This window comes from Poecilia latipinna, unplaced genomic scaffold (genome assembly GCF_001443285.1).
Source record: "Poecilia latipinna isolate Pla-1442-1.1 unplaced genomic scaffold, P_latipinna-1.0 Scaffold1767, whole genome shotgun sequence".
NCBI lineage: Eukaryota > Metazoa > Chordata > Actinopteri > Cyprinodontiformes > Poeciliidae > Poecilia > Poecilia latipinna.
The window spans coordinates 155,204-177,040 of record NW_015114383.1 but is presented as its reverse complement, the minus strand read 5'-3'; the positions used below and the strand labels follow the sequence as shown (position 1 = coordinate 177,040).

Genomic DNA, 21,837 nt, shown 5'->3' with positions numbered 1-21,837 from the left:
TTCTTACTTTTGCTTGTATATATATTTTTTTTTTAAATTTAAGTTTAACTGTGGATTTGCTGTGGGATATTTTCCAGGACTGGATGGAAGCACGACAGCTTCAGAGAGAGAGCGACTGATAAATCAGTTCAATGACCCGGCCAATACCTCAGCCTGGGTTTTCCTACTTTCAACCAGGTAAACCCCACCTCCAACACACAGACACTATAACCATTATTAATATCAAGATCCAACATCAGAAATAATGTAAGATCACTATCTGGACCTCAGGGCTGGTTGTCTGGGTGTGAACCTGATTGGAGCGAACCGAGTGGTGGTGTTTGACGCCTCCTGGAACCCCTGCCATGACGCCCAGGCTGTGTGTCGCGTGTACCGCTACGGACAGCGGAAACCGTGTCACATCTACCGCCTGGTGTGCGACTTCACTCTGGAGAAAAAGATTTATGATCGTCAAATCTCCAAGCAGGGAATGTCTGGTGAGTTTGGGACTTCTGTGCTATGAGTCTACAGAAAAGGAGCACGATCTGGAATCATTTGAGTTCTCCAGGAAGAATATTTCCAAAATGTGCCTCACAAGCTGTTCTGGCTCCCTGCTCAGGTGTCAAGCCTGTCAAACGTAGCTTTAAATCTCTCTCTGTTTAGTTTCCACAGCATGTCCAAAACACATTTAGACAGTAAAACAAAAATGTGGTCGGGGGAAGCTAGAACCGAAACCATAAATTTTCAGATTGCAAGACGCTTTCAGCTACTTAATAAATGTTTATTCATGAACAAAAACCATAAAACTAAACAAATTGCCTTTGTCATGAAGCCAACCTTTGATGTTTTTTGAGTTTTAGAAGATTAAAAAAAACATGCATTTTGGATTACTATTATTAATTTTTTTTATATATCCCGTTGTATCATTAATTGCATGATTTCTCTTAAATCTTTTCACAGTTCTTTTGTCTCACTCTTTTTTCACAATTTCAGCTACGTATACCTTTATAAAATTAAAATGTTGCTCTCCCTTCTTCCACCAGACCGTGTCGTGGACGACCTGAACCCTGTGCTGAATTTCACCAGGAGGGAAGTCGAGTCCCTGCTTCACTTTGTGGAGGAGGAACCGGATCTGTCCCAGGTCCAGCTGCTGCCCGGAGAAATCAGGGAGAGCGTTCTGCAGAAAGCTCTGCATCTCTACTCCCACCTTATCACCAAGGTAGGCGGATGTCATGCATATTTAAAAGTGAACTAAAGCCAAATTAGTCAAATTATGAAAAAAAAACACTGCAGGGGAACTGTTAAAGGTTGCAAAAGACGTCAGTTAAAACTGAGGCAAAGGTTCACTTTACAGCAGGACAGCAACAATAAACATGTGACAAGAGCTACAGTGGAGTAGTTGTTGGCATACAGTAATTAAATGTGTACAAGGTCTGGATTCTAGATAATAGATTCTTGCAGTTTAAATGATTAATCTGATTAATTGTGATTAATCAATCCTTCTTTGTTTGTAAATATATTTAACTCAGGTCTCCTCAAGTGCCATCATTTTAGCTTAACCCAGTTTAAGTTCTGCAAACAAAATCTCATACTAAGCCTCTTTCACTACGCTGGACGTTACGTCAAGCAAGCTGACCTTTTCACATGTTGATGTTTGAAGTGTTTTTTTTAGCTGCAAATGATCCAGCGTACACTAAACATATTCAGTGTTATTGTATTTTAGGCAATGACATAAAAAGGAATTTAGTTGTCTCTTTGGCTTTTTCATGTATTTCTAATATTGTATAAAAAGGCCTAAATGGTTAAATGAAAATGTGCAGAATGTGCAATTTTTTTTTTTTTTTTTTATTTGATTGACAGAACAATCAATTACACACATAACTTGCAGTCCTAAAGGATATGAATACTTTTGCAGGGCACTATTTAAAAAAAAAAAAAGAAAAAAAACTGAAACAAAGTCGATTCAGATTGGAACTCTAATCACCTATAATCTTCCTCTTGTTCAGCAACCCTTCCCCCATGAGTCCCTCCTGATAGACCGCAGGGAGCTAAAACTGAGCAGCGCTGAGAAGAAAGCCGCCAAGAAGGGCTATGAGGAGGAGAAGAGGGCATCTGTGCCGTACACACGCCCGTCCTACGCTCACTATTACCCTGCCAGTGATCAGAGCCTCACCAACATCCCTGCTTTCAGTCAGAGGAACTGGTCAGTGAGTTGCCGTTTGACAAAATATCTAGAAATAAATCCTTTAAATGCTGTAAAGTTTTCTACAACAGGTTCTCTAATCAGATTTGAACCCTTCTAAAATGTGCATTAATAGTAAAGTAACTAAAAAAAACAAACAACCTCTGTTCAGGCGGCCTCCCACTCGTACAGAGGAGAAACCAGTGGCAAGCGTCCGGCCAGTTCAGTCTGCATCAGCTCCCATGATGCCCCGCCATGTGGCTGCGGGTTCAGGCCCAGACCGCGGCTCCTCTTCGTCCAGCCTCGGAGGCTTCCCTGTCAACTGCCTGCAAAAAGCCGGGGTGTTTGTGCAAAAGATCGTCACCACCACTGGTAGGCAAGCAGCGCAAACGTTTTTGTCCCCATCTGTTTTTGTTTTTTTTTTTCTTTCTTTTTTTTTTGTCGTTGTTCGTACATAAGCCTCTGAAGTTTCACAAGTTGCTTCTGATCTCTTTCAGACATAGTGATTCCAGGTACCAACAACTCAACAGACGTTCAGGCGAGGATCAACGCCGGAGAAAGTATCCACGTTATCAGGGGCACAAAAGGTGCAATTCCAAACTCTTAAACTAAATTTAACTTCTGATTTTCTACTTTAAATTAAATGGTACAAGCCTTTTCTTTTTTGTCATCTCCAATCACTATCTGAAACTTAATAAACATTAACAATGCTGTGTCTTTCTTAAAAATGTAGTTATTTTTGATTCTTTAGGTAAAGTTACATGTCAGTAAGTGTGTATACTAAAAACAATGTTTACTCCTTCTTGTATTTAGGGACATATATCAGGACATCTGACGGCCGAATCTTTGCCATTAGAGCAGCTAACAAGGCTAAGACCGTGGATGAGAGTGTCGCAGCTCCTCCCAAAGGTAATTACTTATTCATTCATTAACATTGCATCGCAAATTGAATTTTATTTATATTTTTTTTATTGTGCAAAGTAGTGAGAAATTGAGAAGCTAAAGAAAAATGAAGGATGGCTTTCTATAAAATTTTAAGAATTACAATTTCAAATGGCTAGCTTTTACTTTTATTGTCACATTTTGACACAGTTATAATGCAAGTCTTTCAGGTAAAGTGGCATTCACTGTCTGTATTCCTATGCTTCTCAGCAAAATGACTGAAGCTCAGTTAAACTGCATAGAGAGACTCTGAAAATGTCAAAATCTTACCAAAATTTGGACTTCAGTCCAAACTGAGACATTATTCATCTAAACCGCAACATTTCAGCTTCGGTAACGCAAATGGAGTGTTTTAGGTTGTCTTTTAGCAAAAAGGTTGTATAGAAAATACTGTTTAGATATGTAATAAGTTAGATTATTATTTTAAAACCAACGTTGATCGTCTTTCTTCTTTCAGACTCGAAGGCTCCAACTCAGGAAGTTTCCTCCGGTGGCAGCAATGGTTGCATATCCCCTGACAGGAAACCGAAGGCACCCTCCAAGGCTGTGCCCCGCCCTCTTTCCCCCGACAGCCCAGAGATCATCAGCGAGCTGCAGCGCTACACGGCCGGCTCGGGGTCCGACGCTGCAGACGGAGAAGCTGAGAGCGGCACCAACGCCCCGCCTTCTAACAAGCTGCCGCAGAAAAATTGTGGCAGCACTTACTCTGGGGAAGCCTCGAGCCACCATGATGCCCCAGTCACTAATGTAACCCAGCCAAACGTGGACACCTGCGTTCCCCAGGATTTGAGAATAGGCAGCAAGCGTAAAGCCCCCAGCCCATCAATGGAGGACCGAGCAGGCAAGCAGCCGTACGCAGGCAAACACTGCTCATCTTCGCCCGGGTTCCCATTCTCTGGGGGCTACGGCCTTCCCCCAATGGGTCTCAACTCGGCCATGTTGGGCGGTTCAGTGGGGCATCCCCTATTCATGGGGTCGAGCTCACACCACTACTTCCAGCCACCCAGCAGCCAGCTGGGCGACCCCGCTTACATGTACCGAGACGTGTTCGGTACCCCCTCTTTCTCATCTCAGTCTTCGTCGACCACAGTCACGACCTCTGCCTCGTCATCTCCCTCTGCGTCAGTCAGCGCCGCCGGTTCTCTTCCGGGAGCCCTCCCGCCATACATGTTGGGCCCCAGCATGGCCGGGATGCTCCCGCCAGGCTTCCCTCTGTCGTACAGTCCGTCTCTGGCCGGCCTGTACTCTGGGTCGATGCTGCCAGGTCCAGCTGCCACCCCAGGTCCAGCCGGAGCCAGTTTCCTGTCTCAGTACCCCCAAACTGCAGCCTCTGGCTCCTCCTCGTCCTCCTCCCCCTCCTCGTTTTCCCCTTCAGCGCGCTCAGAAAGCCACCGCGGCCCGGTTCTGGTGAACGGCGGGGAGGTCAGTGGCGGCAGCAGCTCCGATGATGATGATGACGTAATCGAGATGATGGGACAGTAAGACAACTTTCAGTTTGACATCTTCGTCAGACTGCAGTGTCCTCTGAGGGAGGATGGACAAAGAATTAAGGAAAGTTAAGGTCTAAAATCTTCATTTTGGTCACCTGTATTGCCTTGGAGGAATAACCTGAGGGGTGACTGAACAGACTGGACACTGAGTGACAAATGTTGATGCTGAATAGCAGAATGTGAAGCATTTAAAAAGATCCAGAGGGGACCAGAGGGGAGGGATTTTAAATTCTATGGACTTTGAGCTTCCAGATTTGTTTGTCCAATCCTGGTATTAAAAAGCTCATCACTGGACTGAGAACTGCTGAGTGTGAGCCTTTAGTGACGACAAACGGCCATTAGTTGAACTGTTAGAGATTCTACAGTAGTTCTGCAGCTTTGCAAAATGTGAAGACTCTTTGCTTACAGCTAATCAAAAAGGCAGCCAGAAGCTGGAGTTTCTCTTTATGGGATAGTTGAGGTTTTCTTTAAGTGAGGTTTTGTTAAAAAGTCAAAACTTTTTTTTTGGTATATTTAAAATAAATGCAGATCAGTTGGACCCAAAGCCTGAAGTTAACAGCTAATCTGTTAAGAGCCTTAAAACAACTCCGCTGTAACACAGCAGTCCATGTGAAGGCTCTGTTATGTGTGCAAACCATCATTACACAGATGCTGATGATTACATAAACAGGAAATTGAGGTTGGAGGCTGTGCGCCACCAGTGATCTTCCCGTGTGAAACGCACACTGAGAGTGGAACATGTAAAGTGTCTCCAGTCAGTCATATTTTGATATTCAAATTAAGATTTTCAAGAAGAAGAAAATGTAACTGGAGTTTAAGTGGACATGATACATTTTTGCACTGCCTTACCATATTTATTAGGCAGTTACTCTGTCCAGAAACGTGGGCTTTCTCCTCTGTTGCCACTCCGCCTCCTGTGCCCACGCCCTGTGTAAATAATTAGCGCATCATCACCAAGTTTACTTCGTAGAGTATGAAGCTTTGGCAATTGGAGTTTGTTTTAAGATGGTGGAAGCCTTCTTTGGTCTGAGCTTCTTTTGGACTAGCAATTAGCTTTAGCCTTCAGCCCAAGCTAATCAGGATTTCGATTAAATGGAGTCACCAGAGTTAACCGAGCTAGTAGGAGTCTAACTGCTTAAAACATCATATCAGAGCCTCACTTTGAAAATCCTGACCTACCCCATTAAAGAAAAATGTCCTTCCAGCTGAGGCAGCTTGTAGTAAACGTGTTCAGTAACTGAAACTTTTTGTCATTTGTTGAATACTGCTACTGAATATTTCCTTGGACATCGAAGGAAAATAGCTAGAAATATCAAAGCAAACTCAGAAAAGAAAAGAAAAAGATTGTTGCGCTTAATACTTCACTGCCAGGACAGGACTTGTATTTTTTTTTTTTTCTTTTTAAAGGGTGAAATGATGTGTCATCTTAAGGCTAGATGATGTTTGAAAACATTTTACTGAAACTTAAAAAACTCCAATGAAAGAAGAATGTACGAATAATCAAATGCCTTCATATCGGGCCTTTTTCTGTCTGAAAAGATTCCTTCTATTTAGGCGTGGGGTGTGGGATGATTTTCTTTTCCTTTCTTTTTATTAATGTGTACTGTATTTTTATGTAATCTACTTTTACAAAAAAAGAAAAACAAAAAGGTGATTGCCTAAAACCAGGCAGGTGGGGAAAAAAAAAAAAAAAAAAAAAGCTAATGAGGTGTCATCCTTGTAGCGGAGAAACAACCAACAGAAGATGCCTTTATTTGCCTCCCATCTTTCTGAATGTTAGCTGTGAGAAAGAAGAGGTAAGGGGAGACTGAATCTCACCCACAGTCTTACTGTAGCCTAGTTGAAAAATGATGCAAAACACTCACTAAAGCCTATATACATACACTGATACGACCCTAGGGGGCACTGAGCTTCACAGCCCCCACCAGCCCCTCAAAGCTTTGGTTACGCTGGTGTTGTTACCGTGTTTGTGTCGGCGTCTTGTCTTTCTAAAGGTTACAAAAGGAATCATTTTCAAGAAGTGAAAAATGCAAACTTCCGACGTCGATTCACGCCTTCACTCTGCTGCTTTGTTTTGTTTTTTCCTCACTCATCGTCTGTCTCTGTCCTGTTCTGTGAGCAGAGTTGAAATGTAAAACCAAACTTCATTTTGGAGATATCGTGTGGCTTTTCCAAAAAAAAAACGAAAAAAAAAAAAACAGCACAAACTCACCAGAAACCTCGAAAACAAAGAGGATCGCATCTTAGAGCAGGTATTGATTGCAGAGCAGAAGTTCACAAACGGCATGGGCCGATTATCGGTAATGAGGTGATTCGAGATATTTATAAAAACTTAGGGTTTCCAAATTTAAAAAATGTTTTGAATTAATCATCTTACAGTGTAAAGCAGAAACATCCAAAATGCATTCCACAGGCCATTAATGACCTGACCTGATTTTCTTTATTTATTAACTTTTGATTTTTGTTGTTTGTGTTATAATTCACGAATGGTACAAATTTGATCTGTTGGACAGGCGGTCAAAGCGAACGGAGATTTTCATTGACAATTTAAAGTCTTCATGAAATAGAAGATGCTACTTTTAGTAATCGCATATTATTTGTTTCATCTCAATTTTATTGCACTTAAAACTGTGGTATTCTTACTCAAGGTTATCCAGCCATGAGAATCTCCTACCAGCCCATGCCTAGTCTATAGCAGCTATGGTTGAGAAATGCATATCTGCAGCATACACTGTGCTCCACTGTAAAACAGACAATCTGTGTACGTAGGTTAAAACAAACCTGACCCGTTTCTTTTCCCCATAACTCATCTTCAAAACCCATCCGCTTTGATAAACCATATGTTTGTATGTTTCCCAGAACAGCAGCGGCTCCAGCTTTAAAAGCTACCAGCTCCTCACATGAACACGAAACTCCAAACATCATCAGAGCAAGACTCGAGCATTTCTTGTTAATTTTTTTTTTTTTATTCTTTAATGGATCTGTTCTTTATTCTGAAATGTTTACTCATGCTTGTTTTGTTTTTTTTCTTGGCTCTTCTCATTCGACAAGTTCTGAAATATTACCAAATTTAATTTATTTATGACTTTGCATATTTATTCATTTGTATTTTTATTTTTGTACAGTGTTTTCTTTTTCTTTTTTTGGTTTCCATTTTCTTTTCTTGAGAATGTTTGTAAGATTTTTATGGTCCTTGTTAGTGTTGTTTTCCCCGATAGATGCCTCAGACTTGTTGGAGGTTTTTGTTCGCTTATGATGAACCGAAAAATGACCCAACAAAACAATTACTGGACCAACTGATTACTGTGTTTGCTGAGCAAGATCCAGGATCTGAGAACAAACTGGCTACATCTGAAATACTGTGGAATAAATGTGGAAAAAAAAAGAGACAAAAAATGGCTACGTATAGGACAAAACTCTAAACACTACATTTAGTATTTGGACACACGTAAGTATTCAAGTGGATTTTAAGAGACATTTGTCTGAATTTAAACTTATGTCCTGGATCTAAAAAAAAAAAAAAATCAGCAGGGGAAAGGAAACAACTTCACCAGACGCTTTTCATTCCCTATTCCATATTTCACCACATCTTAAGTTGTTTTGTCGTCCCGTGATGCCAACGAGTTTCCTCTGTGATAAACTTTCTGGCTCGGCTTTTGCTGTGAAGACTGACCTGCTTACTAGTTTTACAGCTTTTTACTTGAATTTACATATTTATTAATACGAAGCGGTTTGAGCGAGCAAGCTGAGCCGACTGTCTGAATTCCAGTTTAGCCGAGAAGGTATATTAAGAAAAAAAAAAAAAAGAAAAATTTTGTCTCCTGGCTTTAAGGATGTTGTTCTGTGTTCCAAGCCTGTTGAGCAGATGATCAGTGCTTCATGAGAATGGATCGCCGTTTTACATGTTTTTTGTTTGTTTCATTTGACTTTGTAAATAAAAGAAACATGGTCTAAATATTTTTTCCCCCTATTTTCTTTATCTTATTTATAGATGCAAGCTACAAATGACTGACCACATGATGGTGTGTGTGGATTTCACAGTTTGGCACTGTTTGATTTAGATTGTCTGCCTTTTCACCCAGGATGCCATGATGTCATGGGGTGGCATGAGTGTTCAAGTATTTTTTGTTTTTTTTTTAATGCTTTTGTCAGAAAACTTTTGATTAAGATAAATGTGGAACAGTGGAAGAATTATTTTTACGTTAGCAGATTCTTCAAAAAAACAGTTTGGGTTTCTGAACCAAATGAAGAAACACCCTGGCGGTAGTAAATTGTTACATTTCTTGTCCACCGTTTATGTGGGAAACTCCACTGCTCACACACAAACTGACTGACCGCGTGCAAAGCTGGCAATAATTGGCCATTCCTTTTTATGAAAATAAATTTGCATGTTTATTGTCAGTAACTGTAGACATGTTGTTGTTAGAAAGGAACATTCAATATTTAGTCCTGTAGCAAATGGATGAAACTGAAACTTTAAGGACTAAATTCAAGAGAAAGTTGTAAATATTTTCCATCCTTTCATCAAAAAAAATAAAAGATGGGGGGGGGGAAAAACTACCTAAAGTTGACAAAAATAAAACATTTAAAATTTACTTTTTAAAATATTCTCTGCATTTGAAAAGTTTTTATTTTCCCTCCATTTCCACTCTTGTACATATCTGTGCTTCCATTTGGTCATTTATGCATCCAGCCTAACAGTAGCACACTGGTAAAATTGTTGGATGAGAGAACATCAGAGTGAAAATCTTCTCTTTTTTTATCCTACCTTTATCTTATTTGATTCTCTCATTAGAATTTATGTTAAATTTTCTTGGCAAACATTGAAAAATCCCTTTTTATTTTTTTGTTTTTTCTTTGCAGGTTACTTTAGTTTAAAATATCTTAAGTGTCATTGAATGTCCGCCAAAACTAAAGTAGAAATTGGACTACTCCAATGAGAGGTATTGCAGGTTTTTAATGGATTCATTGAACACCCAATAGTCGATGCGTTGTGGTGATTAACAAAGGCAACTCAAATCACTAGATGTCATGCATGATTTTCAGGCAGAAGAAAAACGGCTGCAAAATCACCACATACCTGCTAAACTAGATCTAAACTGTGCCTAAAAACCAGTCATGTGCTTAAATATGTTACATTATCCGCCATATTGATAAATAAAATTTGAGTTTGACTGCAAATGTGTGTGTTTCTATTTCGCTATTGGTTGTTGTGTGCACATCGTATATGACTCAGATCTTTATATCCGTCTGTTTTTGCATGTGAGGCTTTCTATTGCTTTTCCATAACTCGGAGAGAAAATTGCTGTTTAGACCTTTTTCAAGTTCCTCTGTCCCACTGAGACAAAATGTTTGTATGCGTGTATCTTTGTTAAATGTGATGTTCAGAATAAAATGAATGCACTTGCAACCTTTTCGGTCTTCATCTTAGTGCAAGTTCAGATGGAAGTATATGAATGACCTGTTAGGATATAATGGAGTACCCAAAAATTAAAACAAAATTTGAAATGATTTTTCCCAATATTTCTGCATAAAAAGAACTAGTTTAATGAATATTAAGTTAACATAATAAAATCAATCACATAGTTAGGATTCCCTCCTGATATATGATTTTTGTAGAGTAAAGCTGCTTTCATTGTGCCAAATGGTGGTTCTACAAAATCTCGGTTTGGTGAGGGTGAATACAAATATACATGCCATGTTTTTCAGATATTTATTTGCTTAAGTAAAAAAAAAGAATCAATTTCATCGCCGCTTCACACACATGTGCTCCTTTGTGTATTTCAGTCATAAATTCCCTTTCGAAAACTGCCTTTAATATGAAAACGTTAAAGAGGAACTACCTTTAGCGCTGTAGTTAACTCAATTACCCAGCATGCTCTGCTCCAAAGCAGTTACGTGACGTTTCCACATCCATTGCTGATGACGGTGGTAAATGGCTGGGAAGATAAGTGTCTCCTAAAACAACATTATTTCGCCAGGCATATTTTCTATCCATAGGCAACAGAATGAAGAAATGAAGGTTAAGTGATCCAACAGCCGGTAAAGTTTACCAGACGCTTCTGGGGTTCTTCAACGCGTCTAGCTTTGTTTCCTGGGCCTGTTGCTAACGTCGGGAAATCCTCGGGCTGACTCGGCAGGCAAACACCGGGACAACAGAGCAGCAGACCGAAGACTGGAGCTCCGGGCTGCTGCTTCACTACGACCAGGTTTCTCTAACACTAACTGGGTGTTCTCGTCTCCAGAGAAACTGTGTTGTCTTCATACTTTGTGACGGACGTGAATAATCGTACCTGAAGGGTTAGTTTGACAGTTTGCCAGCATTTAGCACTCCGGTGTTTACCAGCTAACTCAACCAGAAGCGTCTCCTTAAATTAAAAGGATTGTATTTGTTTCAGTTTGAAATGTACATATTTGACTCCAAGCACGCTCCAGAAACCTGCTAGACATTTGTTGGCTCGTTGTGCTACTACCTACAAAGTGAAGGTGACTAGCTTGGTGGCTAATTCAAAAAGCTGCCTAGCTGAGGTTATCACACACTTTGGGGCTTATCTACAAAGTTTTTTAGCTTGTTAAGCTGTAAAATTATGACTTTCTATCAACGTTACCGTCTTTAGCTACACAGAGTATGTTGTAGCTTGCTTTATTTAAAGGTAAAAAGCCTGACGAGAAGTATTTGAGAACCAGAGGCAGCTTTATCCACATTCCAGACAGCTGCTGGATGAAGGCTCACAGAAAAGCCTGGATATTGATGTCGCCAGGACTCGCCAGTTTCTCCAGTTCTACTTGTCAATATCGCTCCTCCAGCTACATCTAACATCTGGCGCACCAGAACGAACTGACCCGCCTGTGAGCTCTCTCTTTGGGCTTATTTGCTCAAGGAACATCCTCCTCCAAGCAGGCTTAAAATGAATCGTTACCTCCCTGTGGCACGCCAGCACTTCCTGGCCGCGCTCGCGAGCACCAGCGTGGTGGTGAAAACCATCAGCGCCGTGGTGGTCCTCCTCTACCTGCTGGCCTGGGCGGTTGACACTTCCTACGCGCTAGGCGTGACCCCTGGCTACCTGTTTCCTCCCAACTTCTGGGTGTGGACGCTGGTGACCCATGGGTTGGTGGAGCAGCATGTGTGGGGCGTGGCGGCCAGCGTGGGGACAGTCATGGCCTGTGGGCGCCTCCTGGAGCCCCTGTGGGGTGCCCTGGAGCTCCTGATCTTCTTCGCCGTGGTCAACGTGTCAGCGGGAGTCCTGGCAGGGCTCTCCTATCTCCTCACGTACGTGGCCACGTTTGACCTGGACTTCCTGTTTGCTGTGCGCATCTATGGAGCTGCGGGCTTCTTGGGAGGTGTCCTGGTGGCTCTGAAGCAGACTATGGGGGACACCACTGTACTCAGAGTCCCACAGGTGAGACTGAAGGTTCCTCATAAATAAGTGTGTTTACAGTGATGTGTGTTTAATGGGAGTGTATCAGTGTAATGTTGCACAAGTTAAACAGAACAGTGTTCTCTGGTCCTTCTGTTTGTAGAGAGTTTTGAAACATAATTGTTTTTTTTTAATTTGGACAAAATCAAGTGTCAAATGCAAACACAAATGTAGTCACTTCATTCTGGAAATATTTTGCTTTTAATTTGGATGAACACAATCTTAAGAATGAATATGTTCTGCACACTTTGTGCTCAGCTGTTAAGCAAGTTATATTTTCAATTATTCCTTTGTATACTGAATTGAAATATGCATAAAGCTGACAATTTCAAAATAATAGTGAAAACACTGGAACCAGTCAGGGTTTTTCTTACTTTGGGTTTCAGGTTTTTGTTTTCATAGGACTTTAGCACACAAGACAAAAATATACTTCAAGTTCTTCAATACACCAGAATTAAAAGATCATACCTATTTATTCAAAGCGTCTCTCTAGATTTCTTTTTTATTCTTTTTAGTCAAAAAAAGGTTCAGACATGTTGTCTTTTCATTATGTTTTTTGTCATTTAGTCTATATATTCAGCAGATTATTGCTGAATATCACAGCGTTTTGTGGACTATGCCTCCTTTAAGGGCTCATTCTCTTGTAATGCCCTGTTGTATCGCGACGGATATTGTTTGCGTTGGCAAGCAAATTCAGACAATTGCCTTCCTCAGTCAGATTAGTGTTTGATAAAGGGATGTTTTATTTTGTGCATGATAAACATAGCTGTTGGTTTTTCAAGTCATTGGTTAATATGTTGACCTCTGTGTGACCTCACTTCTCTAACATGGAGGTCTGTAGGGGTCACTTTTAAAATGTTTATTTCTGAACACATTGGTGAAATAATTAACCAATTAATTAATTAACATTTATTATTAATTTATTATGCAACAGCATGGTGTGAGTGTTAGCATGAACGTTAACATTTCTAAAAGCTAATTGGACTCCATTTATTTTTACTTGTCTGATTCACATGATGCTTTAAAGACCATTAGTTTGACTTTTGCAGCTCAGTCTATTAAAAAACGATCTGCCATTTCAGCTGGGACAGACAGAAGTATTTGACTGTAACCTCAATAAAAACATGGAAGATGCTGCCCAACAAACCAAGCCGTACTACCAACAACAAAACGGCATATGGTTCAGTTTTTAAATTACCATAATCTTGTTTTTTTTTTTTGTTGTGAAAACTGAATTTCTTTTACCTCTGTCGATTTAGAAAAGGACTTTCCCCAGTTTATTCATTTACTTATTTTAAATTAAATTTTTTGCCAGTCACGTTCCCGAGTCTTTTCACCCAAAATGTTCCCCGTTTGGTTTCAGGTGAGACTCAAAGCTGCCCCGGCGTTGGTCCTCCTCCTCCTGGCCTTGCTGCGACTGTCCGGGCTGCTCGACAGCTGCGCCCCGCTGGCTGCGTACAGCTACGGTGCGCTGTCCGGCTGGGTCTACCTGCGCTTCTACCAGAGACACAGCCGGGGCCGCGGGGACATGTCCGACCACTTTGCCTTTGCCAGTTTCTTCCCTGAGGCGGTCCAGCCGGCGGTGGGGCTGCTCGCCGGTCTCGTGCACGCCGCCCTGGTGAAGATAAAGGTGTGCAGGAAGATGGTGAAGAGATACGACGTGGGGGCGCCATCCTCCATTACGATCAGCTTGCCAGGGACGGATCCCCAGGATGCCGAGAGGCGGAGGTGAGGTTCTGGTGAATAGATTGTTGGTCACAGATCAGTTGGTTTTAAGTAACTGTATTATTCTAAGCAATCTAAAATGAAGTTTAGGGGGGGGAGGGTGTTAGCAATAAAAAGGATCAAGTTAAACTATAAATCATGGGATGAAACAGTTTTCCTTCCTCTCGGCTGCTCTGAAATAAAAGGCTCCTTTTTGTCTTGTCTGTTTGCGCGGTTTGTTATGCAGCTGTGCCGTTTTTCCCAGTTGCAGCCTTCCATGAATTCTTTCACACACTCACAAACACCTTCTGTCAAGCTGTTAAACATTATTTTTCTGAGCCCGATTGTCACGGAGGCACTTCTGCAAGCTGCTGTTCAGATTCAGTAAATGTTCGATGCAATCCCAAACACGCACATAGTTTTAGACAGTTTTATTACATTTATTCAAACAATCATGGTATTTATAGTGTAAAAAAAAAATGATGCTAGCTATAGCTGTGCAAAGGCAGATTTTTCTTTTGCACCTAGTTCCATTTGTTTTGTTTGGTGTTTTCTAGTTTAACAGATATAAGTGACTTAAATGAATAAATGTAAATTATTCTTATCCCTCTGAAATTTCTTGATCTTGATTAGCTGCATTAGAAGTTGAGGCCTTCTGTCTTTTGATTAGACTGGGTCTTAATCAAGATCGAAATGTAGATTTATTCAGCAAAGCTCCATTCAAACAATCAAGTGAAGACATTTTACTTTGTTTTTCTCCGGGCTGTCAGACATGAAATACCAGAACAGACTAACATTTGATAAATGCATTCGGTGTGTGCAAGAATTTGCTGAAGTGGTTGTAGAAGAAATTAAGAGTTACCATAGAACAGCTGAATCACTATTTGGGTGTGAAGCAACATTGCTTGGCAAATGTTTTGATATTTTTTTATGCGTAGGATTAAGAAAAAATTGAATAATTAAAGGGGGTGTTATGCAAAATGTATGCTTTTTGAGCTTTGTATCATGTAATGTTTCATATATATTCTCATCAAAAAAGGTACAAGGTTTTCAAGATATTTTGCAAATGGAAATAGGAAAAGTGTCACTTGTCTTTGCTTTCAGTCCTCCAGAGTCATTAATTTGTAGAAGTGCATTTTCCTGCAACTATAGCTGCGATTCTTTTGGTGTACGTCTCTTCCGCTTTTGTACACATACAGACTGAAATTGTAGCCCAACTTCTTTGCAAAATAGTTCAAACTCAGTCAGATTGGAAGATTTAACATCCATTGTTAAATCTTTCCACTGACTCCTTAATTGGATTTTGACTGAACTGTTGTAATGCATGAATATTCTTTGATCTAAAACCTTTCCATTGTTACTGTGACTGTATGTTTAGCTGCTGCTGAAAAGTAAACTTCTGCCTTACTGTTTGCTGTGTCTACAACGCTACTTGTGGCAAACTGTCCTTCTAATGGCTTTCCATCAGCAATGGGCTACTTCTTGCCACTCCTGCAGCTCCTTAGTTCAGGTGGACGGCCATGTCTTGACAGATTTTCAGTTGTTGTAGTCTTTTCAATTTTAAAGACTGCGACAACAGCGATCAATGAATTGATCGCCAAAAGATCAATGTTCATATTTTGCACGCCCGTAATACATTTGCCCTTTGGTTAGTGTTTAACTGCCCTTGATACTCGCACCAGATGCATAATTTAAGTGGCTCATAAGAAATCGCTACAGTGGAAAAGAAGAAGTTAGCAATGCTCCTAGATTGGTATTTTATGGTTTTCATGTCGTTTGTTTACTGTTGTTCTCTGACAAACCTCCGAGGCCTTCCCAGAGCAGCTGCATCTATGCTGACAAAGTACACACAGAGGGTGCTGTGGTTTCACATAGTGGAGTTCTGAATGCAGCTGATTGCACTGGGTTTTATTTAGGGGTATCAGGAGCTGAAATGTAACAAATAAACATTTTGCACTCATCCCCCCCACCCCCAAGAGTGGGTTTAATGTAAGCGGAAAACAGATATTTCATCTAGAATGTGGGTGATGAAGACTTGCTCTTTATGCTTAAATCAGGATTTCCACACATCCTTAAAAATGGATGTGGAATTTTAATTCATGCATCTAAAAGTAAGGCCTTTAAATGTCTTCAATTCCTTTTTTTTAGAACAGTAAGTTAGCCTTAAATACGTTAATTACAGGTCTTAAATTTTGGCATGGCAGGATTATTTCATGTTGCATATTCTCAAATGTAATTTTCTGTCAGGCAAAAGCTTGAGTTATGTGCAGACATTTTCCTTGAATCTGTGACTGGAGACAGTTGAACTAGCTGCTAATATACCCCTGCCAGCTATCTAGCTAGCTTTTTGGTGTTTATTATGGGTAAGTTCACATTTATTGCCAGTTAATCGGACAATGTTCGTCTTTGCCACTGACTCACTTCTGTTGCCAACCTATAAGATGCCGTGTTCACTCTTTGCAAAAGTCTGTAGAGAGCCAGATGCAGTGTGAGAGGCATCTGGCTCTTGCACTGCACCAAGCATAGCAAAAACAAACAGTTTTTGCTATGCTTGGTTGTAATGCAGCATCATTGCCCATCCATTCCCTAGATTTGCAGTTTCTTTTCTCTTAAGTTAGAGTTGGCAATAGCATCATCAAGTCTTAAATTTGACTTGCTGAAACCTGCAGATGCCCTGTTAATGTGCGTTTCCTCTCAGCTTTCCCTTACATATCCTGTTGGTTTTAGCAATCATTGTCTCCTGTTGCCTCTTTGATGCAGACAACTGGCCCTGAAAGCTCTGAATGAACGCCTAAAGCGAGTGGAGGACCAGTCCGCTTGGCCCAGCATGGACGACGAGGAAGAAGACGATGACGACGAGGTCCGAACCGACAGCCAGCCGCTCCTCCCTGGTGGGCGCGACACCTCGTCCTCGGCCCAGAGAACCTCCGGAGGGCCCTCAGGCGCTTCCCTGTCCTCCACCTCACCATCGTCGGCATCACAGAGCGGCGGGACAGCGTCCCCAAGTGGAGTGCAACACCCCGAGTCCAGCATCATCACCTTCGAGGATGCAAGCTCTAGATCATAGCAAGTGGAGCCTCTGGTGTATGCAGATGCACGCTCTCGTTGGTGTCACTGAGCAGTATGCTAGTGCTTCACGCGTCCACAGCTGGTAATACACTCAGTAACGATGATTAGATGTTGATATTTCACTCTACACAACATCTGTGATGAGCTAACACATGAAATTGTGCTCTCAAACTGTCTAAAGACTGTAAAGTGCTTTCAGTTCAGACATGTCAGTCACAAAAGCTCGGCGCCGTTGGGCAAACCTAGTTCCTACTCTCCTTCCCACGTGCAATTGAAAATAAAAGAAAATCTGTGTGTTAGGGCTACATCCTGACTTGCAGAACTCTGATCACTGCTACATGTATTTCACCTTCTTTCTGAAATAACAAAATCATTGTGCAGATCTTTTTCTAAGTCTTTTCAGAACAGACGTATTTGTCGTTTTGCCTGCCTGCTACAAGAAATCGGTTGATGACAATGACGCACGAAGTTATTGATCCTCTGTTGAGTGCAGATGAAGCTGCTTCTAGTGACACTTGCTGCTGGTGTGTTGGTTCCATTTGGATCACCAGCTTTGTAACGCAGAGTATGAACAGCGTCTCGGTGGTACCAACCTGCTGAACGGCGACGCCAAGCTCAAAGACTTGAAGAAGTGCCAGATGATTCTCCAGAAACATTTTGTTTCCCACAGAGAGAGAAATGGAGAACATTACCCGTTTTTATTTTTCACTGCTTTGCTCAAACGGTAGGAAAAAAAAAAAAACTTTTGTTTTTTTCTTCTGGTTCTGTTGGTCTCTAAAGGAAATTAAAAGTTTGTTTTCTTTGATCTAACAAGACGTGTTGGGCCTGTCGCGCTGCTGAACGTTGTTCAACTCTTACACATCCTGGGGTCTGTAGCTATTTCAGGGGGCTATGTCTTCACATTTACTAATAAAATAGTTAATAATGCACAAGAGAAGTGCAGAAAATAGTTTTTGGTATTAATAGACAGTTTTATGACTTATTAATTTCAGTTCATATTTTTGAATTTTTTTTTTTTTTTTTTAAGGTTTACACATTAAACCCCGTGAACACGTAGCTCCACTCCTACTGTCGCATTGATTTATATCCCATGCGTCAGAAAATGCCCTTGCTGGAACATTTTTTATTTCTAAGCTCATAAGTGTAAGGCAGTTAATGATTTTTCCAAGATGATGAACAACTAAATAGTTTCATCAATATCAACATGAAGTCCATGCAGATCTAAAGGTCAGCAATTTGTTCAATTTCTTGGCAGTCGTTGCTGGAGATGTCACATTTTATTGTGGGGAAAAAAATCAATTCCTTGGAGGTCTGATGTTCCCCGTGTCCTTTTTGATTAACGTCATTAACGGACAGTTAAGTAGTGGAAATGATTACTAGGATGTCAAATTGGTAATATATATATATTTAAGTTTAGTCACTTCAGTTGAGCTGAGAAGATGAATTAGTTTTAAAGCTGCACCATCTATTTTCTAATTAATATCCTAATGTTCTTGTAATTGGTGGGGGGATGGGGTAAGAATCTTACCCCAATTTGGGTGTGTCCTATTAAAAAAGTACTGAATGTTAAACATAATTATGATCTTGGCATCTAATACATGTTTAACTTTTAATGCAGTTTTCCCTCATTGAAGAGGTTTTTGTCAGTGACTCACTAGTTGCAAAAAAAAAAAAAAGTAGGAAAAACTATTATTGCCTAAATTAAATTCACACAGGCAAGAGCATCCCAATGTATTAAAGCAGGTGTTTGAGTGTGTTAGTTTGGCAGTTGTCTTGTGTTGTTCCAGTATTTGTCCCTGAACAGATTTACCACAATTTTACTTTCAATTACACACACACACACACACACAAATACAAATGGTCAGATTCTGACTTAAAGTGCATATGGGTTTAGCAGAAGGACAATATACCAGTTCAAAAAACCTTTGAATGGCTGCAAACAAAAAGAAAAGTGTCAAAGTAGCCCGATGTTAAGAAAACCTTCTAATGTGGCTGAAATAAGATAATCCTGCAAAGAAGAGTCGACCAAAATTCCTCTGTTGTGGATCATCACAAATGCTGAATCACAAACCAGGATGACACATCTAGCTATTAGATTTAGGAGGCAATTACTTTTTCCACATAGAGCCACGTTGGTTTGAATAGGCATCCCCCCCCTCCAGTTTTTAAAATCCTCTTTTCAAAAATGTTTTTTATGTTGACGCCGGGTATCTACAATTAAAATGGTTTTTAAGATCCAAAACTTGCAAATGTGACAGGAAAGTAAAAGCAGAAGAAAACAATTCTGGGAGAAGTACTTTTACAGCTTTGTACAAACCAGAAATGAACGGGAGCCTGCTGGTAGAGAGTCTAGAAAAAATAACTTTTACCTGGAACGACCTGAATCCAACATCAGGGTGAGGGTATACATTTGATCATCTGTCAAAATGACTTTTAGTACTCAGTATTTATGTTAAAAATACTAAATTTTTTACATACCAGCATATACTGATTTTATACTTTTTACATACAAAAAAAGCCCAGCGTCATGGTGTCAAATTTATCTGCCACCTCACTTCTGCTTGTGTGTTGTAATGGAAAAACATCAGAAGACTGAAACACATTGTCACCGTTTATGAAATAACTGGGGTTTTTAGACTGAGTCTAGTTAGCTTGGTTTCACCCAATCTTTGTTCCATTTCAGATTGTCTGTATTGAGAAGACAACAATACACAATAGGCCAAATATTTCCTCAGCTACTTGACTGGTTATTCCCGTTTTGTTGCAAATAGAAAATTGATTACCAACATTAAAAAAAAATAATAATAATCAGATTGCTTAGCATAATGCTACATATGAGTTACAGCTGATAAAGTGCCTATTGCTCTCAATTATAAAGACTCGTCTCGTCTGGATGTGTAAATTATAACGCATCAAAGCTTCCAGGCACCATTTAAAATTTTTTTTTTTTTTTCCTCCCCTTTCTCGGCTAAAACTCTTGCAGATAATATTAGCCTTCATGACTCACTTGTGGAAACTGTCTTCCCTCCCCCCCTAAAATTGTCAGAAAGTGTTTTTCTTTATTTTAATTTCCTAAATGGCTTGGGGAAGCGTCATTTTCCTTTTCCGTCTCTGTGTACGCTTCACCAGAAATCTACTTTTTTCTAAAAAAACAAAAAAGAACAGCGACAAAAAAACTGCCTCCTTTTCTCTCTCTATGCTGTGCAAAGATACTTGTGTTTCGGTTTTTGAATACATTATCTCACAATTAAATAAAATATGATTGTAAGAAGTTTCAGTTGTGGTTGTGTCCTGTTTGCTTTCCTGGATCTGGAGGAACAAGCCCAACAAAGCAGACACTTACTTACAGCAAGGCAGTGAACTGAGAAAAAAAAAAAAATTGCCTAAATTCTGAGGCGGTGCACTAACCTGAGAGGAATATTGAGGCTTTTATTTTGAAATTTTCAGTAAGCTTCATTTTAAAGGGCCACATTAATCCTATGTGTATCTGGTTGAGTTAGACACATATAATGCCCAAAACATTCCGCCATCACTGTAGTTCTGACATTCTGTTCAGCCCGACACTCTTGACTTTTTTTTTTTTTTAATTACGACTTTTTTCAATGTTCGTGGCTTTATTTGGCAGTATTCCAACAGTGAGGGGGAAAGACATGCGGCAAAGGAACCGAGGATGGAAGTCCACCTCAGGACAGGTTCCAACGCTTTTAAGGCCTCTTAAATTACTTCCAACATTTTCTATTTTTTATTGTGATGCTAACACTTACCCAAACCAGAGCCATTTTGGTTCTGACGGAGGTCTGCTGCACAGTCTTCATGAAGGGAAGTTATTTTAACAGTAGTGAAATAAATACACACACACACAAACACACTAAGTGGCCATAGAAACACCAATGAATCCAAAATGAACACTGGGTTTATTGGACTTTTTTTTTTATTGTGGGGAAAACTGGAGTGCCCAGAGAAAACCCATGTAAGAACAAAGAGAACGAACATCACACTCAGCATTCAATCTATTGGTAACATTTGAATATTAAAAAGAACAATTTTCTAAAATTGATAGATTTTGAAGTGATTTTACTAGAAAATCAAATGAATACACAGAAATGCTAAACACACACACTCACTCATTGCTGTTGAAACACCAATGAACCCAACATGGACGCTGGGTCTATTGAACATATTTCTGTTTTTGAGAAAAACCCAGAGCACCCGGAGAGAAACGGTCATTCTCTCCCTGGTTTTCCACCTGTTTGCTGCCAGACTCTGGAACACGTTCTGGAACCAGTGATTTACATTTACATTTGCAAATCTCCAAATGTAAATGGAGATTTACATTTGCAGCAGAACCTGACGATGCTTCATCTCCTGCGTGATCTCCACTGCAGAGTTCCTCAACCACAGATAATGCAGACGGCTCATTTTCCATCCATGGCAGTCTCCTCCTGGCTGACTGGATTCTGCACAGGTGGGGTGGGACTTCACACATGTCTCTGTTTAAAGGGTTTGCATATGGCTTCAAGCAGGCCTTTGAAAAAACGCGCAACTAAGGGCAGTTTCTCTGCAAAACATATCAAGACTGACACCACAACTATTCTGTCCAATACTGCGTTTTCTATAAGAAACTTCCCACAACTTGACTGGATCCCCTAAATGATTTACAAATAGCCTCAAACGTCCCAAAGAGAGAAGTGAAAGCCTGAAGTTTTAATAACCTGGACAATCAAAAAAGTGCATCAACAAAGACAATGAATCTTTCTTGTCTTGTAAATGTGAAGCCCGTTTCCGTTTTTCCACCACAGAAGCTGACAATCTAACTGTCTGACAGAATTTCCCCCTCGGATGAATACTCTGAAACTTCCTCCATAGGAGATAAGGGAGATGAGAATTCATTAAACTTTGGATGCAGTTTAAATTCCTGTGCCCCTGGATGTGATGCAATATAAAGAAAGACCAGAGGTAAAACAGGTTTTTATAGAAATTAAGTTAAACACAGACATCTACAAATACAGATCACCGCAAACTCTTTTTTGTGCATTAATGCATTGTATGGCAG

The 21,837-nt window shown here is 40.3% G+C and overlaps 2 protein-coding genes and 1 long non-coding RNA gene across 7 annotated transcripts in view; 2 read left to right on the top strand and 1 right to left on the bottom strand.

The window, feature by feature from the left end:
- Positions 1 to 21,837, top strand: part of LOC106965110 (helicase ARIP4-like) — an 83,470-nt gene that overhangs the window by 53,963 nt on the left and 7,670 nt on the right. For 4 of the 5 annotated variants that reach the window (XM_015061012.1, XM_015061011.1, XM_015061014.1 and 1 more), the window contains 8 exons: positions 78 to 177; positions 271 to 476; positions 1,023 to 1,198; positions 1,986 to 2,182; positions 2,334 to 2,533; positions 2,659 to 2,748; positions 2,975 to 3,070; positions 3,561 to 8,394. In XM_015061012.1, coding sequence (XP_014916498.1) covers positions 78 to 177; positions 271 to 476; positions 1,023 to 1,198; positions 1,986 to 2,182; positions 2,334 to 2,533; positions 2,659 to 2,748; positions 2,975 to 3,070; positions 3,561 to 4,585 — 2,090 coding nt within the window. In that variant the 3' untranslated portion in view covers positions 4,586 to 8,394. Of the gene's footprint in view, positions 1 to 77; positions 178 to 270; positions 477 to 1,022; positions 1,199 to 1,985; positions 2,183 to 2,333; positions 2,534 to 2,658; positions 2,749 to 2,974; positions 3,071 to 3,560; positions 8,395 to 15,968; positions 15,975 to 21,837 lie in introns of those variants that run through there. The other variant, XM_015061015.1, reaches the window with a different exon arrangement.
- Positions 1 to 21,837, bottom strand: part of LOC106965114 (uncharacterized) — a 30,204-nt gene that overhangs the window by 2,906 nt on the left and 5,461 nt on the right. The gene's annotated exons all lie outside the window — the stretch shown is intronic.
- tmem115 (transmembrane protein 115) lies at positions 10,453 to 17,121 on the top strand. The gene is made up of 3 exons (XM_015061018.1): positions 10,453 to 11,993; positions 13,375 to 13,739; positions 16,476 to 17,121. The coding sequence occupies exons 1-3, from the start codon at positions 11,502 to 11,504 to the stop codon at positions 16,780 to 16,782; spliced, it is 1,164 nt and encodes a 387-aa protein (XP_014916504.1). The 5' UTR covers positions 10,453 to 11,501; the 3' UTR covers positions 16,783 to 17,121.

Coding starts and splice junctions, on each gene's coding strand:
- tmem115 (XM_015061018.1), top strand. CDS start 11,502: ATGAATCGTTACCTCCCTGTGGCACGCCAGCACTTCCTGGCCGCGCTC. Junction 11,994..13,374: donor CTGTACTCAGAGTCCCACAG/GTGAGACTGAAG, acceptor GTTTGGTTTCAG/GTGAGACTCAAAGCTGCCCC. Junction 13,740..16,475: donor CAGGATGCCGAGAGGCGGAG/GTGAGGTTCTGG, acceptor TCTTTGATGCAG/ACAACTGGCCCTGAAAGCTC.